Source organism: Pseudopodoces humilis, chromosome 5 (genome assembly GCF_049639895.1).
Source record: "Pseudopodoces humilis isolate 2021_Gansu_Grassland_sample_001 chromosome 5, ASM4963989v1, whole genome shotgun sequence".
Taxonomy (NCBI): Eukaryota; Metazoa; Chordata; class Aves; order Passeriformes; family Paridae; genus Pseudopodoces; species Pseudopodoces humilis.
This window is the reverse complement of record NC_142204.1, coordinates 58,675,331-58,693,480: the sequence shown is the minus strand read 5'-3', so window position 1 is coordinate 58,693,480 and position 18,150 is coordinate 58,675,331. Positions and strand designations below refer to the sequence as shown.

Genomic DNA, 18,150 nt, shown 5'->3' with positions numbered 1-18,150 from the left:
TTAGCACTTTTAAAATTACATTCCATTCTATGTGTGCAGATGTATATTTTCTGTTGTTTCCCATGTTTGTGTTTAGTATGAACACATGACAAAGGCAAGTTTTTCTGTTAAAATGGGTGAGAATCAGACAATGGCTCTGAACTCAGAGCCACACTAAATATGTTTTGAAGTAGAACAACATCATCCCATTACGTTAAAATAAACATAGTGAATCAATTCCAAACTACAGAATTCTATATGGTGAGGAAACCAATATAATTCCTAACATTTGTATTTATTAGGCTACTGTAAAATCCTTTGTTAGTAGTTGGATATTTATAGAAACCCATACTTTGAGATAGCAGTAGGTAGACAGAAACCCATAATTACTGATAGTTAAAGCAAACAGTAAAAATATTCTTTGGCTAACTATGCTAGAAAAATCAGAATATGTCAATCGAATGAAATACACCAAGAACAGGACAAAATTATTGTGTTCTTTACGTGCCATAGTTGATCACTGCATATTTCTCTCCTTCATTTTATCAATGTAGTTCAGCACCTCTAGAGTCCTTCTGCCAGCCAAACTGAGGTACTCGGTCTCCGAGGAGAGGGCGTCTGTCCCAGCTGCGCTGCCGGTGCCCGCGGGCTGCGGCACCTCCTGCACCGGCCGTTCGTGCTCTCCTGCAGCGCCGGCAGTGCTGGGTGCACGAACCCCGCCCGGGCTGCGGGCAGCGGGGAGGGATCCCCCACAGCTGCACACCCTCAAGGTGCCACACTGGGTGCTCACATCCACCTTCTCTATTTCTGTCACACAGCCCTCGGTCTGCGACCAAACATCGCACCTGGTGCTGCGAGTGACATGCTCCCTCTTAGGAGCACGGTGTGATGCACCCTGAGACAAGGCTGTGTGGGTTTTATTTTCCACCTCTGTGGCACAAAAAACAAAGTTTTTCTCCTGAAGATTGTTTGCTTCTTCTCTAGCCAAAGTACTGCTGGGCTGCGTACCCACACTTTCTGTGTGGGAGCTCTTGGGAGCCTCTCTGCTTGCTGAGGCTGAGAATAGGGAGGCATCATGTGCCTTCAAGAACTGTTCATTCAGATATTCCTTCTTTTTGGCTGTCTCTTCTTCTTCAGACTGTTTGAACAGAATGGTGCAATTGTAACGGTTCCAATAGTTCAGTAACTAAAGACTAAAGTAATGACTTGCTAATAACTAAGTGAAATAAACAGAAAGGTCAGAACTAAACAGAAAGGCCAGAACTAAACAGAAAGGCCAGAACTGTCTGCTTTTGGTTGTTTGCAGGTTTTTTCATTCCTTCTCCAAGGATGTACCTCTGGCTCTTGGTGAAGCGAAGGTGGCCAAGGCAGACTTTCACTCTCACATGCAATTTAGACTCTTACACCATGGCACATTTGTGTTCAAGAATGACTGAAAACACAGTGTGTCAAATCATTCTGTTTTACAGGCATGTAATCTAAGGAAGCTATACAAACAGGAAGAGCATAGAACGTTACTTAGCATCTTCCCACAGTCATGCTAATTCCACGAGGCCAGTCATTATCAAGAGAACAGACCACATGTCTGTCAAACTACTTAGGAAGATTTACAGCTAATAATTTATTGTTCTCATCACATGTGAAGTTATCTCATGCAAAACAAAATGAGATTCCAGCTACATCCACCTATGGCACTCGGGCATAAAGACATGATTCAAATAAAGCCAGCCTACAAGGGTTTACTCACTGTGTCAGGACTAGAGCTCAAATAGCTCTCAGTCTGCCTTGGGGAATAACTGTGAGACAGGCTGCTGAGTGGTGACTCCACATCTTGAAAAATTAGATAAAAAAGAAAGAAAGGTTACTCACCAAACATTCCCCAAAGATCCAACTCTCAAGTACAGCACCTAGAATTAAACATTACTATTTCTGATGCAGTTTTGAGATACTGTTTAAAGAATAAGATGTTAGCAAGGTGAATCTAGTTCTTAGCAATAGCCAGTCCTTCTCAGGTCAACACAACAGAGCTTGTGAGATTGGTTCCCCAAAGCCTCAGCTGTGCTGTTAATCAGCAACAGAACTGTGCTACTCAAAAGGAGGAGTGACTCTGTAGAGCACAGCCTGTGAGAGAACACAGCAGACTCCATGTGCACAGTAGCTGCCATTACATATTTCTCTCTTGGAGGCCCCTGAGAGATCTTCCAGTGTGAAATGGAGCCAGCACAGCTGACCCTACAGCAACTGAGAGACTAGGAAGGATGTAGGATTGCCTAGCTTACTCTGCTCCCTCTGTCCACATGTGGAGTGACAGCATATAGTCTAGTGGAAGAGAATATCTCTTCAAGGAAAAACAAAAACAGCTAATTCTTAGTTACCTGATAATGCTAGTTGTCTTTTTACAGTGCTGTGTGAATCAGAAATACAAGCCCTCACCAAAGTTAACATCCCAAAAAGATCATTCTCCTTGGCTTTAAAAATAGCTGTTTCAGTTTCACATGCAGAGAAAAAAATTTTAAGTGATAATGTTTAAATAGTACTAACCCATCTCCATCTCATGAAGATATGAACTCACTCCAAACTTATATCTTTCCTCTTGTGCTGTTGTGAACTGTTAAAAATAATAACATATTAATAGTGAGGGTTCAGCTGGATTAGCATCTCAGGTTTAGAGAGGAACATTCAGTTTCTGTATTTACATAAAGGAGTTACTGCACTGTACCACAAATTATTTAAGAGGTATTTTTACTCCTGAGTAGTACCATATGTGGCTTCTACAGGCAAGATGTCTGAAACAGTTTTTATATGTATACTGGCACAAAGCTCCTTTATAACACAGAAGCATCCTGCATATAATGTCCGGGCATTGCCAGCAAGATCTGATCCTAAGTGTTGATGGGTAGCTTATTCAACATCTTTCAGGCATCAGCTGAGGTTAATGAAACCATGTGAACTGTGGACCTAGAAGGGCTGAACCATGTCACTAGCAGCAGTTCTTTCTGAATTCCATGATGGAAAAGAAGCTTCCACGGCAGTTAATTCAGTAAAGCTATATTCAGTCTCTAACTGTTGTGGACAATCTTTCTCCATCTCAAATGGATCATGCAAACAGTGGGTTTGACAAAAAAGAAACATTTTTTAAAGTTACCTCTTCAAATATAAAGAGATGGTTCTGATTCCAGGCTGTTTCTTTCACAGGCTTGTCATCACTGAGGAATGCAAACACAAAGTTCTCTGGTAAGTTATTTTCCCCCAGTACTTCTATTTTCTTTCTGTGTTAAAGCCCTTACTGGTGACTTTTCAATTTTTATTTTGTCTTCAGTAACCATTAAATGCTCTCCACTACTGAGATCACTGGACTTATCTCTGAACCTGAGATTTAACACCAAGAATATGTTTTTCATAAACTTCATTTCTGTTGAAGGAGTCAAAAAAAATTGAGTCAAAACAATGGCAGAAGATAGTGCTGTTTTGTAAAATGGAAGGTGCTATGTATCAGTCTTTGAAAAACAAGTCTTTAGGAAAACACAGAGCACTCAGCACATGGAAGACACTTGCTCTGTAGCCAATGGAATGAGACAGAGTATTTTAGAGGACAAGCCAGATCGACAGCTGAATTTCAGGAACTCCAAACTGTCCCATGAAGTATTTCTGTGTACTTATTATGGGCAGATACACAGACGTATAATGGGCTTACCTGCGCATAAATTCATTCACATTGTACAGTACTATTCTCACAGAGAAAACTTGAGTCCTCAGTAATACTGTTCAGAATTTTGCCATCCTGTGCTCTTAGCATGATTTCTCCAATTCAGCAAGGTCTTTGCAGTTATTTCTGGTTAATATATTGGTAATTTCCATGACACTCACCTTTTTTTTCTTGAAGAATTATGCACATTCTCCTTTAGGCCATTCTGCTGATCATGGTGATAAGCAAATGTCTCTAAAATTGAAAAATAGTAAACCTTGATTTTGAAATGCAATAGAATAAATGCAATTTGAATATAAAAGTTTCTGAAAAGTTTTTAAAATAATTTAAATAGTTGGATTTAAAATTATGTGACTGCATTCTGAAGATACATGACGTTTTCAGTCAGGGCAGACACATCTCTGGTTATAAGAACATATGTCTTTAAAAGGAGAATAAAACCCAGAATATATGTCTGTAAAATGTGACACGCACCAATTTTTTCAAGGTTTGCTCTTTTTCCTTTCATTTCACAGGGTATGAAGTAGTGCTGTCCCTCATGGCATTTCTGCAGGTGGGTTTTATGAAGTCTACTGGTTTCCTCATAGCTTGTACTTGATGCATTGTTACTTTTAAGGAAAACCTGTTCTGGAGCTGTGAAAATGCCCTCAAGGTGTCTGTCTACTGAATTTTCTTTTGCATTGATTGCAGGATAAACCCTTTCAGTATCATAAGAATAATTTCTGTTGGTAATTTGATTTCTAACATCAGGAACAGTGAAAAAAACATCAGTGTTGCTTTGGTTAGAAAAAGAATTAAAATGCTTTGTGGAAGGATTATTATGGATTGGTTGAGTCTCCTCTTCAAATAGTGCCAGAAAGGAACAACCACTTCCCTCTTGGGGACCTTTTAGTTCTTCAATTTCTTTCACAACATCAAATATTGGTTCTTGTTTTCCTTCACAGTTGTCTGATTCATTACTGGCTATTATCACTGGATTTTTCCTGGCTGAATTCATGCAGTCTGGCCTGGAGGTAGGCAATGAGGTGTAACAGGAGGAGAAAAGAAAAAACATTTTTCTGAGTACACAAATAAGCAAAAGACTCACTGTTAATGTAACACTTTATAGTAACTTGATGATAAAAATCTCAAAAACTTCACTGCTCATTACATTTGATTTTTTCCTAAATATACAGTATTTCAACTGAAAAACTGTGTATTTTATTATGTTTTATATCTACTTTATAGCAAGATTGATTTAAAAGAGGTTCTATTTCTTCATGTCTCCAAATATACAAAGCCATGAGGCACATCCTCCTGGACAGGGAACTGTGATTTATAAAATCAGCCACAGTATGTCACTGCTGCTCCACCAGCTGACCAAAGGCAGCCACTTCGGGGAGAAAAAGAAAATGGGAGGAAAATAAATAAAGAGGAAGATAGTTTCTCCCCTTCATAAAAGTAGTTTGCTTAAGACTATATTTCTCTTCCATACTGAAAACCCATAACAAGTGACTTTCATTTGTACTTGAAATCAGTAATCCTGATTCAGCACAGAATTTTTCTGTTCCAGTGTCAGGAGGTCAGTCAGACATTTTGTTACCCTACTTCCCTACCCCACTTCTGAGAGCAGTGGTTTTGAAGATTTTATTATGTGAGCATCATGGACATGAAAGCTATCATGCTTTCACTTACTTGGCTCTTAATCTAGCATTTTCACTGACTGGCTTCCAGGCTGGATCTGCTGACTGACCTTTCAGAAACTCTGAGCAAAAAGATGAGATTCTTCTGAAGGACAGAGATCTGGCAAAAAGGCCATTCAAAAAAAGCCCTTTAAAAAAAGCCTTCCTTTAAAGTGTTCTGAGCAAAGCTATCAATAGAACTTGAAAACTGAAATGCAGTACAGAAAACTCTTACTGGAGAAAACACCTGTGGTGTTTGTTCAGCAAATACTTGGAATTGGATAAAGATTCTATGAAACTTAAATGAGGAACTAGTTTCCTGTACTTACAGAAACATCACTGGGACAGTTTTAGAAGGCTAAACACACTAGAGTTTATTCCTGAAGATACTTGGATAGGTCTACATGAGGAAGGCAAAACTATTTTGTGAAGCAATTCAGAGAGTCCAGCTGAATATTTTGTAATACAAAGTAAAATTTAAGAGTAGATGAGGAAATATGGCATGAAAACTTTCAATTAATATTTAATAACATTGAGGTTCCACAGCTTTCAGAATTATGCACATTGATTATATTGTCAGTATGTTACATTAAACAGTTGTATAAATTTATACTCTACTTTTCACATACAGTGAAACTCCCTTCACAAAAGAATTGTGATCTCCTGAGGTGTAAGAATTTATGGCTACAATGGATGAAAACAAAACACAGAGAATAGAAAGAAAGAAATTTGCAGAGCAGTTGGAAAGGAGATGTTGTTAGTGACCCATGAATGGGTAGAAGATGAGAGGATGTAACATAAGCAGATGTGTGCAGGCCTGATAGCTGGTGGAGAAATGAGAGATGTAGGTGAGATAAGGTTATATAGGGCTCCATGTAAATATATTAATTAGGAATTCACTCAGCAAAGTGAACTCTATGCTCACTTTAGGTTTTGCTGGAGAAAGCCAGGAGAATCTACAAGAAGAGTGGAAGTTAAGGTGGCTGATGTGTTTAGTTATTATTTGTCCAGTGAGTTTATGGGTCACATGACTCCCCAAGCAAACAGGCTGCAGGCACTTCAGGAACAGCAAAATAATGTATGGCCTTTTTATGCCTCTATCTAGCCTAAACCAGAGACGGACAGGAACTTTCAACCAAATGGCAGACTTATGGAATAGAAGGAGTAAAGTAAGGTTGGCTGTGTAAGACCTCTAGGTCCAAGGGAGAGTCTCTTAAAAGAAAATAAAATAAAGTGTTCAGTACAAATAAGTCTGGCCCTAAACCACCTGTGATTTGAAAGATCAGCACATACAAAAAGAAATATATTCTTAATTTCTATTTTAAAAACATTTTAAAAACATTTCTATTTTAAAAACATTATTTTAAAAACAAAGTGTATATTCGCATAGAAAGTATCATTGAATCAGTTACAGGGAAAAAAGGAAAGCTGTAGTAGGATCACATATGAAAGAGGAGGAAAGAAAATGCTTTGTTCCTGGAATCCCTAGTATTAATAATGTAGGTACAGATGCTCAATTGCTATTGCATCAATATCATCAGAAAAGGACTCCCAATAGTGCCCTGAACTACTAACACTTGGGGCAGCTTCACCCTGCAGAAGCTTCACCCTTCTCATGGCCTCTTAGTAAATCTGTGCTATCATTCAAGGTGAATTCAGCAACACTATCATGTCTGTGACATTGCAAAAAATAGATCATGGTTCCAAGTGCCTACCCAAAATTCAGACTGTGCTGCTTTTCAGCAAATTTAAATAGCTTTGTATGTTTAGTATTTCCATTTGATCTCAATTTCTATTTGAAAAACAGTTAGTGAAAAAGCCAAGTAACAATAAGATTCAGATTATTTTAGTGTTTTTCTTAATTAAACTTGACTGTTATTTTCCTCATTAATGTAAAATCACTGCCTACCTATCAAACGGCTTGAACAGCAGTTCCTGAGGCACTGTATCAGACTTCCTGAAAATACCCTGGGTTGGAGGTTTTGTATTCCAAGGGTCTTGATCAAAGCTGTTTCCTGGCTGAGAAAACAGTAGAAGCTGTCAAACTGTGAATATACATAATTGTTACAGTCTTTAAAACTTTCAGCTTGAGTTTCCAAAAATATACATATTTTCCCATTATTTTTATTTCTTTATATCTTTATAGCAGAAGCTCAGACCTCCTTATAGCCCAACTGTTGCCAAACAAACTTTAGCCAACAGATGACTACTTTGAGCATGACAGTAACAGTTTTTTCTCATCCTATTGTCCATTCATCTCATTCATAGCTACCCATTTTGGCTACTAGAATCCCATGGGAAACTTTGTCAAAAGCCTTCCTAAAGTCAAGGTAAATAATGCCTGCTGTTCTCTCTAATTCCTAGAGTTACTAATTCCATCATAGAAAGCAATTGGGTCCAGCAGGCAGAGTATGACCGTGGAAAATCTGACGGCTGTTTGCAGACACCTTGTTCCTCATGTACCTTGGAATTGCCTCTGGCAAATTAATCCTTCCAGGGACAGAGATGATGCTTCCCCAAATCACGCTTATGTTTTTGCAGATGGACATAATATTTGTGCATTTCTTCTCACTGGGAAGCTGTGATCACCAGTCTTACAAGGGTGATAAATATCTGCCTTGCAGTGGTGTCATCCAACACCCTGAATATACTGGGTTGGACTCTGTCCAGTCTCATATATTTCTATATATCCAGGTTACTGTGGATTCTCTAACTTGTTCCTTCCCTGCTGGTTCATACAACTCCCCACAACTCTTGACTGCATTTTAAGATGAGACAGAGAGCAGATCTTGTCTGAAAAGCTTGAAGCAAAGTAGTTTTTGAGTACCTCAGGCTTTTCCATGTCCTTGTCACTAGGTCTCAACTCTATTTAGCAGTGGACAGCATTTTCCTTGGTTTCCTTTCTTTGATGACGTACCTACAGAAGTCTTCCTTGCTGTTCTCACCCATTATGATTTTCAGCTCTGACCATCCTAATACCACCCCTCCAAGCTGAGGGGATACTCCTGTCTTCTTCCTGGGTTGCCCATCCCTCCTTGTACATTTTCTCTTTGCATTTGACCTCAGTCAGGAGTTCCCTGATTCAGCCAAACTGGCCTCCAAATCTAATCATTCTCTTGCACATAGGGGTGTATTGTTCTTGTGTTTTGAAAACATATTACTTGGGCTTCTTTGTTCTTCAGGTCAGCTTCCTGTGGGTTTTGGCCTACTCACTCCCTGAACAACTCGTCATCTCCCCAACTCCTGGAGCATTCCTTCCTCACTTACCTCAAGACTTCAGAATACCACTGGTGAAACACATAGAATTTGTTTTATTATTTCCAGTTAATAATATATTAAAAATAAACAATATTATATTTGCTATCACTTTTCTAAGGATGATTTTTTTTAAGTATCACAAAATTAACAAAAAGAAGAAATAGTAACATGCATCAGAACAAATAACTTTCTATTGTTTCTTAAAAGTAAGGAGTTAAACAGCAGAGCACTGAGAATACTGTAAGAGCTATGTTATTTATTGAGACATTAAAAGATAAAAAACTATGTCATGGAATCACCTGTATTCATGCAACATCCAGTTACACTAACTGTATGTTTAAGAAAGCTGTATTTTTAACTATATTTCAGTTTTCTTTATATAAATTTACAAGCCAGGAAAAAAAAAAGCCACCAGTATGTGACTAATTTTCTCTCTGTAGATATCAGCAACACTGAGAGCTCAGTGAAAAAAGCCCAAGCTGAGGTCATTTCAGAACAATAAAATAAATATATTTATATATACAGAATATTCATTGCCACCAGCCTACAAAAAATGTTGATCAGTCATAATTGCCATCACCATTACACAAGTTTTACACACCAAATAAATGAAAGTTAGTTTAAAATAATTCAGTGGAAGTAAAATATTAACCAAACCTGGTTTTGCAGCTTATTTTCATAGGTCTTTTCCCAAATGTTGCCCATTAGGTTTGTGTTGAAATTTTCTTCTGAAAGTTGTGTATGCTTAGAGAACTGACAACCAGAGGAGGAAAATGGACAAGCACTAAAAACTCTTGCCATGTTGTCTTCATTTTCCATACTAGAATCAATATAGCGTAATTCCGTTCCTTGTGACAGCTAGACAAAACATAACAAAGAGATATTTTATTTATCTAAAATTGATTTGATTTAAGCATAAAGTTCAAAGTAATCAAGCCATTCAATATCTTTTACATCTCTGCACATAAACCACAAAGAAGAGAAAATTTTCTGTTCCGATATGACTTTTCATGAAAAGTTTAAGGCAATAAGTTCTTATTTCAGGGAAATATGTAAGTACCTACTTAATCTGAAGCATGCACACAAATGCTATCCTGAGGAGAGATGGATATAAATACATTTTTAGCTTTTTTCAATAAATATGTAAGTTGTAGCAGGAAAATAATTTATCAATATAGTCCTAAAGTGAAAGAAGACTTCATGTGTTTCAGTATCCATGAGATTTGGCCTCTCTTTGAAAAATCATTTAAAAATACAGTAATTACTGCACATTTTGAGTTTTATATCAAAAGAACAATAAACTTACATTATGTTGGTATTTTACTTTTTCTGAGAGATGCTGTCTTCTGCTGTCCAAAACTTGCTTTTGTAACCTTGTAAAATTAATTAAAACAGACTATGAAATACAAGATCCAAAAGATTAAAATATTCTGAATATTAATTTCAAAATAACTTATGAATATTTTTCAATACATCTTAAAACAGCTTTATTCTTAGGTAGTTATGAGCAGCCTGTCTGTGAGTTGGCAATTTTAGGGTGTCCAAAGCTGGATGAGAAAACAATTAAGTGGGTAATACTTTTTGAATAACTTGCTCCTTGAGATAAACTTAGTGTATGTACAGACAGTTTCATGTGCAGTTTTTTATTTAGAATTTATTAATTACTCTCCCACAGTAAGAGTATCACTGGAATGACAGAAGTGGCTGTGAAACTTCCCTGTTTACAATGGTATGTTAAAACTATCGTGAAGTTCCTCTCCCAGAACTTCACTGTCACATTGTTGTATAACTATTGCCTATTTTATACAAGTACCTGCTCTGGAGAATGTCTAAGTTTGACTTGTGCTGTGTTCGTAGGGGTGACGTGGGAAGCTCCAAGTTATGTCTCCTGATAGGTTTTTTTTCATCTTCAGTGATATCAATGTGGACTGGCTTCCGCATGTTCTCTGCAATGATTGTATTTGGTATGTCATTACTGGGCTTGGAGAAAGCTTTGAGGTTCCTGAATTTTCATTGGAGTACAAAAGCTATTGGTTTAGATTTCTTAATCCATTTAAAGTCATATTTGTTTCTTTCTTAGCTGTTAACAATACAAAAACTCTATTCTAAATGGCACGATAGTATAAAACTATTTATAATTTTAATCAGCCACCGTGTGTGTACAGGTTCTGTTGCTTTCCTCAGTCACCTTCTATTCTTCTGAGCATAGGATAAAGTTCCATAATCTCGTTTATGAATATGTCACAGATGACAAGAATCATAGAAACATAGACTCGTCTAGATTGAAGAAGACCTTTAAGATCTTTGAATTCAACCATTAAACCAGCACTGCCAAGTCCACCATTAAACCATATCCTTAAGTACCACATCTACATTTAAAGAGCTATGACTCAAATTTTAGTGAGGTTTCTCAAGAAGTTTAATAATGGATTTTAGGAAAGATAATCTGGGTAGAACTGACAAGACTATTCCAAATGCCCCCAAAGTTATGAAAAAGGAAGTAGATGGGAAATGGACCCATTCAAGAGCAAAGAGGAAAAGAAATGGATGTGGGGTAAAGTTAATGAATAGAATGGGGGAGGTAGTGTGTGTAGTAGGAGAATTGGAGGCACAAAAGGTAAATATCATGGCTTGAGATAAGAACAATTTACTGGAAACAGCAATGAAATAAGAAAGGATATTAATAACAGAGTGATGATTCACAGGTAGGTGCTCACCACAGGGAGCCACTCACTTCCCATTACCCCACCAGACAGGACGCCTTCCCCTGCGGCCCCCTGTGCACGATGTGAGGAAGTGCAGAATCACCTCACGGTCCTTGCCACGCCTGTCCTGGCTACTGCAAACATTAACCCTGGCCTGGCCTGGAACCAGGACACTGCACAAGGCTTTAAAGGAGAAGTAGGCAGGAGCCAATGTTATTTGATTCCTCCTATGTCCTTTTTATTCAGTCATAATTTTTGAATTTTCATATAATTTTTTATTTTAAAAATAAAACAACGCTTATTTGAGGGTTAAGTTGTAAATGGAAGAACAAGAACTAAAATAACAGCAGTAATAGTTAAGAACAATTAATTATGAGAAGTCAGAATACCCAAAACTCACCAGTGTTGTCTTTTTTGATTGATATCTGGTTAACCACATATAGATTAAGAAGATCCAAACTGACTGCTGAACTCTTAGGAGATGATACTTCCAGGACCTTCATTTTCGACTTAAGTTTCTTTCTTTCAAAATATTCCTTAGTTTTTTAAAGGAGAGAATAAGTTTTTGACAGAAGCTTCAACAACACATTACCAGTATAGATAATTCTTTTGAAATTAGCAAGCAAGATTTAGCAAACTATTCCTAATATAAAAATACATGGTTAAATATCTCTGAATTCTTATGCCCTGTTTGCTCTTAATTTATTTTTTATTGCCTTGAAAAATAATCAAAATATAATATTTATATTCAAAATAAATCATTGTTATCTTGATACCAAAAATTTAGTCCTTAAATGCTTGTTTCTCAAACTTTGTTTATAACCACTAAAAATACATCTTAAAATAAAAGATACCAAACGTGGCAAGGACAAAGACCTAAAAAAATTTAAAGGCGCTTTTCAGGAAGCATATAAGATAACCAAACAAATCAGCAAGATTACATACACCAGATGTGCTATCTATAATAACACAGTTTACTGTTGTCCAAATTTGTCTCTCTTGACAAAGAAAATAGTCTTCTGACAAAAAAAAAAAAAAAAGAAGAGGAAAAAGTAAAAAAGAAAAGTTTCTAAGATTAGGAATTAGGAATTCAGAAAGAATTTTTGTTACAAGGACTAAAAAGACATATGACTGACACTTTGAATATATCAGGACAATAATATAGGAAGCAAACTCCTCCATTTTGCAAAGACTATTTGTAATCATCCTAAAATCATTAAGTACAGCAGATGGATAAATAAACCCAGTAAATTTTTGTTTTTTTTCTAAACAAGAGAAGGATATTGAAAACTGAAGGCAATGCCAAAACAAAAAATAGCACTGGATTTTATTTCTCTCATGATTGCAGGTTATATGTAACTAACATACTTAACATGTTCATTGGTAAATAGTTTTTAGTATAATTTATTATTATCTTTATCTTTCTAGGATGATTTTATCTATGGAAAATATCTGTTCTTCAGTTAAGATGAATATCTTCAGTAAGGTAAAATCATCCTGTGTACAAATCAACACTTTAAAATTCATGTTACTTTAGTGTCCACAGCCCCAAAATGCAACCACTTCCCTTCAGTGTCCCAGATACATTTTTCCCCATCACCTCTAAATTACTAATTGTATTACTAATTGTATTATGGGAATTAGAAAATTACCACTGTGTTTAGTAATTTAGTACTACATTACTAAAAACAATTTTGTCTTTTCCTGTTTTTCCTCTCCACTGAAGCAAATTACACAGTTATAATATAAATTATGTGGCTTAGACCAGTAATCCTTGAGAAAACAGAGAGCTCATAGGTCTCCAGGAAACTGGGAGAGTGATGAGGACAAGTTGCTTCTTGGTCCCATATTCATATTTGTAAATGTTTTAATATGAGTAACTGTCTCTATACAGTCAGCCTGTTTTTCCTCTATATGCCTATGCATATTGACAAAAAAATCTTGCTCTGGGTTTTGGTGGTGTCAGCTTCAGTGGTGGAGCTTCCCTATACTGTCTCTTTCTTTCCTGCTGCTGAGGAGGAAACTGACTCAATTTATTTTTTATATTATTATGGTTATAGCCATTTTTAATAGCTGTTTTATTTAACTTTCCTGTTTGAAAAGTCTTCTACTATGCCAGGGATAAGTTTGATTCCTTTATTTCACTTTCAGATTCAAAACACAAATAAGCTGTCCTCCTTTTGCAAATACTAGAAAAAGGACTTTAATGAGCCTAACATCCTTTACATGGCCCAGAAGAATGGCTGTGTATGTGTGTGTTAGGCCAGATGACCACATGGTTATCACCTAAGGCTTCATGCAATCCCTTGTGTCCCCACATACCAACACAACCTGGTAACAGAAGTAATCCAGGAAAACCAAAATTGGGCCCAGGCATGCACTCATTCATTCATTCATTCATTCATTCATTCACACCTTCTCTGTCTCCTTCCTCTTCTTGCTGTAATTCAGTTTAGTAAATCTAGAACAAGACTTTCCCCCTAAAAGTCAGAGAAAAACACTGTAACTGTTTATCTACTGTTTTGAATATCACTCCAATAGCTTTCATAGTTTTACATAAGTGAACCCATTAAAGCTTTTATATAACAACATAAAATCCAATAGGGCTGAAACTGTTTACCTTTTGTTTTCTCCTTTCTTGCTTTAATATGATTCTGCTTCTGAAAAATGCAAATAATTATTATTTCAATTGAAAAAGTATAATCTTGAGTCATGGCTTAAATTTCTCATCAATGGTTCAGAGGTTTTAGGACACAAATATATTTATGTTATAATGTTATGCTATGTTACATGTTATGTTATAATAGGTCAAACCTTCAGGTAGTAAAGTCAACATATCTCTGTTAAAGTAATTCTGACTGATCCTAGTTTACTCCAGTAAGGATAGGACCACATTCGATATTAGGTCACCAGACACATTTAACATGAAAAAAGGAAACAGAAAAAGTTTTTAGTCGTTTGACTTTAATGCACATTTCATCAATCTGTAATTTCTTAAAACTTAAGAAATCTTTGTCAATATATTATTTTCTCCTAATTTTCTTTGTCATGCTGCAACATAGCTACAAAGCTATATTAGTATACAAACCAAAGGAACACTAAATGAGCTTTTACCTTTTGGTATTTTCCAGAATACTGGGGACATTTTGTAAAACAGGAAAGCAAAATAGATTGACACTACAAGTTGCTGTTGTTTGTGCAATATAGGAGACAGTTATACCTCCAACTACTTATCTCACCTGTCAAACATAGTCTTATGTGAAATACCTATAGAGGTTGGTGCATAAAACTGGAAGTTGGGTTCACTGTTCCATGAGCAGAGTGAGCATGGCTGCAGTCCTTAGGTCAGTAAGATTACAACTTTTTGTGAGGGTTAGAAATACTGACTATTCCCTTGGAATTACCTCTTGCTTAAAGTTAGAGCAAACTTTCCAAACATATGGGTATAACATTCACCCTTGCAGTGGGGAGAAACCCCAGTGATGTGTAGTTTTTCTGACACCTAAAATGTAAACCCCAGATTCACCTGAGGAACCCTGACAGATACTACCAGCAATAGCAAGCAGCAGGTTGGTTTGTATTTGCTAAATGTGTGCAATACTCCTCCTACACACTGGGTTTTCTTACAGAGAGTATGTCAGACAGGCATTTAGAACAAAGTTTGGGTTGGTGTTTTGGGGTTTTTCCCAACTGAAACTTTCCCTTCCTCCTGCTTCACAGAGACAACACTCAGACAAATTCCCAATTTGCTGGGAAGATTTCCAGAGACAACACTCAGACAAATTCCCAGTTTGCTGGGAAGACTTCCAGATGGGTAGGGTGTTCTTTTAATTTGATTCTGCATAGAGTCTGGATGACTCTATACAAAGCTGTGCTCAAAAATGCTGCTTCCCAATGGCTGACAAAATCTGTGGGGTAGATTGGCAGAGGGCACAACACCCACAAAACCAGACCATTATCTTTTCTTTCTTTATAATTTCAACTCAGTTTGTGATGCTTTACTTTTTCAGTGAATCTCAATACCTGTACATCCTTTTCTCCAAATGCTAACCACAGCTTTTTGTGAGGGTGTGAGAAAGGCCTCATCCAGCCCCTGTCTGGAGAGACACTGAGCCCAAATGTGACTCCTTGCCTGGGGTGGGAGGGCACCTGCACTTTCTCACACTCTGGCTCAGGAGGGGACTCTGGGGCTGTCACACCCCAGGGACTGCTGGTCTGTGAGGAGACACCATGCCTGAAACACACACCCTGTGGTACTACTGTTCTGTGGAGAGACATTCATTTGGTCTCAAACACCATGGCTATGCCCACTTTGTGAGGGGAAATGAGGCCTGAAACACACACCATGGCTATCCCCACTTTGTGAGGGGAAATGAGGCCTGAAATACACACCATGGCTGTGCTCGGTTTGTGAGGGGACACTGTGGCTCCACACACAACATGGCAGTGTCTGGTTTGTGAGGGGGCATAAGGATTGTTAAACACACCATGGCAGTGCCCAGTCTGTGAGGGACACTGACACAACATGGAGCTGTTTCTGTTGGCTTTGTAGAGTTTCACTCACCGACTGCCACCGACCCAGTTCATTTTCTGCTGCTGAGGAGGAAGAGCTGCCCCGTGTGCTGCTGGCCGTGTGGGTAGAGGCAATGGCTACTCAGGGATGGTTTGCAGCCTCCCAGCAGTGCCACAAGGGCCCTTCTGCAGGGCCTCCACCTCCCTGGGAACACCAGGGCAGCTGCTCTCCAAGCCCCCAGGCTGGCAGAGAACAACGAAAGGGTGGTACAGGGATTGACAGACAAATTGGAAGGATGCAGAAAGCCAAGCGAGGCAGCTGATGGGGAAGAGGCAATGCTCTGGTTGCTCCTGCCTTTCTGCCTCTGGTGTTTCCATGCAGGCTGCTGCCAAAGCCATCGCCCTTTCCCAAGGGAGTCATGAGCGTCTTGTCCCAAGTGAATTGATTTGTCTTTCAGGTCCAACGTGTCTCTGCTACAACCACTTTATTTTTTAGGACAAGAGAGAGTTTTCCTCTCCATCCTGCTCTTCCTAAGGTATTTTAGGGGCAATAGGAGCATTTTCTATGGATAGATGTTGTTGCTCTTGGTCCTGCCTGATGAGCTGTTGTGTTTAACCGTGACTAACCCTTGAGGAGGGACACAGAGCCACTTGGGGAATCTTGGCAGCAGCAAACTCCACTCGCGCCCTTCCCTGTAACTCACTTCCATCATCTCAGCAAGGGAAGGTACTCATTTACAAAAAAATCATCAAAATTCCATATGAATCTTTTCCTGTGGTGTTTCTTTGCTGAGTTATCTTTAGCCTAACATTTTTCAGGGTACTAAAGTTTGATTAGCATTGGTACAACAATGGGAAGAGTGTTCAGAGTAGATATTAGGAGTCTAAAATTAAAAATTAGCCAAGATGTTCTTCTTTGTAATACTTCTAATTTGGCTAGGGTGTTTATAGAATCTGGTAAGTATGCATAATTGTTTCTTGTAACAATACTTGATTAAAATCTTCATGATAAATTATATCTATATTTTAAGTCTATGTGTCTCTACAGCTAATATGACAGATGAGAGACTGAAAATTTATTTGATTTCATCACTTCAAATATTCTTTATTTTCAATTCCATCTAGTGTAAATGTTGAACTTGCCAATACAATGCATAAGATGTAGTTTCATGTATAACTAATCAAATCCCTTTTAATTTTTTTAATAAATTATATTTTTTATATCATCCTTACTCTTACTTTTTCACAATATTGTCTAGATTCAAAGGAAAAAAGTGGGATTTTCTTTATGTTTGAATTATTTTAGCTGGTAGTTAGCAGATATTTGTAGAATCCAGGAGAAGTTACATGGCAGCTTCAATTAATTATTTTTCAACATAATAAATCTTCTCCTCCTCAAACTATTTCTTGCAAATAAAGTTAATGACCTTTCAAGCAGTCATAAAATAAAAAATCTGTTCTTTTTTGAAGAGGGCAGAGTAAAAAATTAAATAAGACCTGAGATGAATATGATTATATTTCCAGTGTTTGCATATATTGCCTTGACTGTCAACATTTTAAAAGTTTGAAATAATTAATGTGAATTTCTGAATTGATAGCATAATTTCAAAGAATTGTATGACATAATTATTAATTTTTAAAAGGTCATGAGAATGAGTTTCATGGAGCTTAGCTGATTCTCTGGGAAGTGAAGTATAGAACAAAGAGGCTTCCTCTATTTGTCAGAGACTGAAGTTTACAGATTCCTCTTTTTTCTAACTTTTATACTCTTCAGATTAACCATACCTCCTGTTCCTTTGTTAAGAAAGTATTATACAGGATTTTCTTCAGAACAGCTTACCAACCTTCAGCACCTGAATTTTCCTCTCTGACATGCTTCTTCATTATCAGATCAGATCTAGATATAAGAGACATATCAAAGCAGTCCAAAGCAGTCTAAGAAAGCACTTCTCCAGGGAGGCTGGTGTTGAAATGTTGACTGTGCAACTTTTGGCACTGAGCTTTGAGTACGTCCTTACAGAACACCTATGTAATCAGAGAGAGGGAGATCTGATGGGTGACTTGGACACTTAAGCTAGGCCCCTACTCTATGTCTCAACACACCCAGAGAGGAAGCAGCTGATTTAGGCAATGAAATTGTGAATTCTGTGTGGGCCAACTCTATCTGCAACATTATTGTACCCTGAAGGTTTGAAGATGCTTCTTTCCCTAAACATGTTCCCTTGAGTGAACAGACACTGCTTATGTAAAAACATATTCACCAGAGAGAAACAGAGAGATGTGTTTCCAAGCAATTTCTTAGAACTAACTGCAAATAGTTCTCATGTTT

General features: G+C 37.5%; 1 protein-coding gene across 1 annotated transcript; it reads right to left on the bottom strand.

Annotated features, from left to right (window-relative positions):
• Nucleotides 1-496: 496 nt before the first annotated feature.
• On the bottom strand, nt 497-15,896 carry REDIC1 (regulator of DNA class I crossover intermediates 1). Its single transcript, XM_088055245.1, has 8 exons — nt 15,874-15,896; nt 13,930-13,969; nt 11,710-11,845; nt 3,847-3,919; nt 3,125-3,185; nt 2,521-2,587; nt 1,727-1,809; nt 497-1,117 (listed from the first exon to the last, which is right to left on the bottom strand). The coding sequence occupies exons 1-8, from the start codon at nt 15,894-15,896 to the stop codon at nt 497-499; spliced, it is 1,104 nt and encodes a 367-aa protein (XP_087911371.1).
• Nucleotides 15,897-18,150: the final 2,254 nt, after the last annotated feature.

Bases quoted from the DNA above. Each gene is read 5' to 3' on its own strand.
- REDIC1 (XM_088055245.1), bottom strand. From the start codon at position 15,896: ATGAACTGGGTCGGTGGCAGTCG. The intron at 2,588-3,124 runs GTAACTTTAAAA...TATTTTTAACAG, and splicing joins ATCTCTTTATATTTGAAGAG to TTCACAACAGCACAAGAGGA. The intron at 1,118-1,726 runs GTGAGTAAACCC...CTGTTCAAACAG, and splicing joins TGAGCTCTAGTCCTGACACA to TCTGAAGAAGAAGAGACAGC.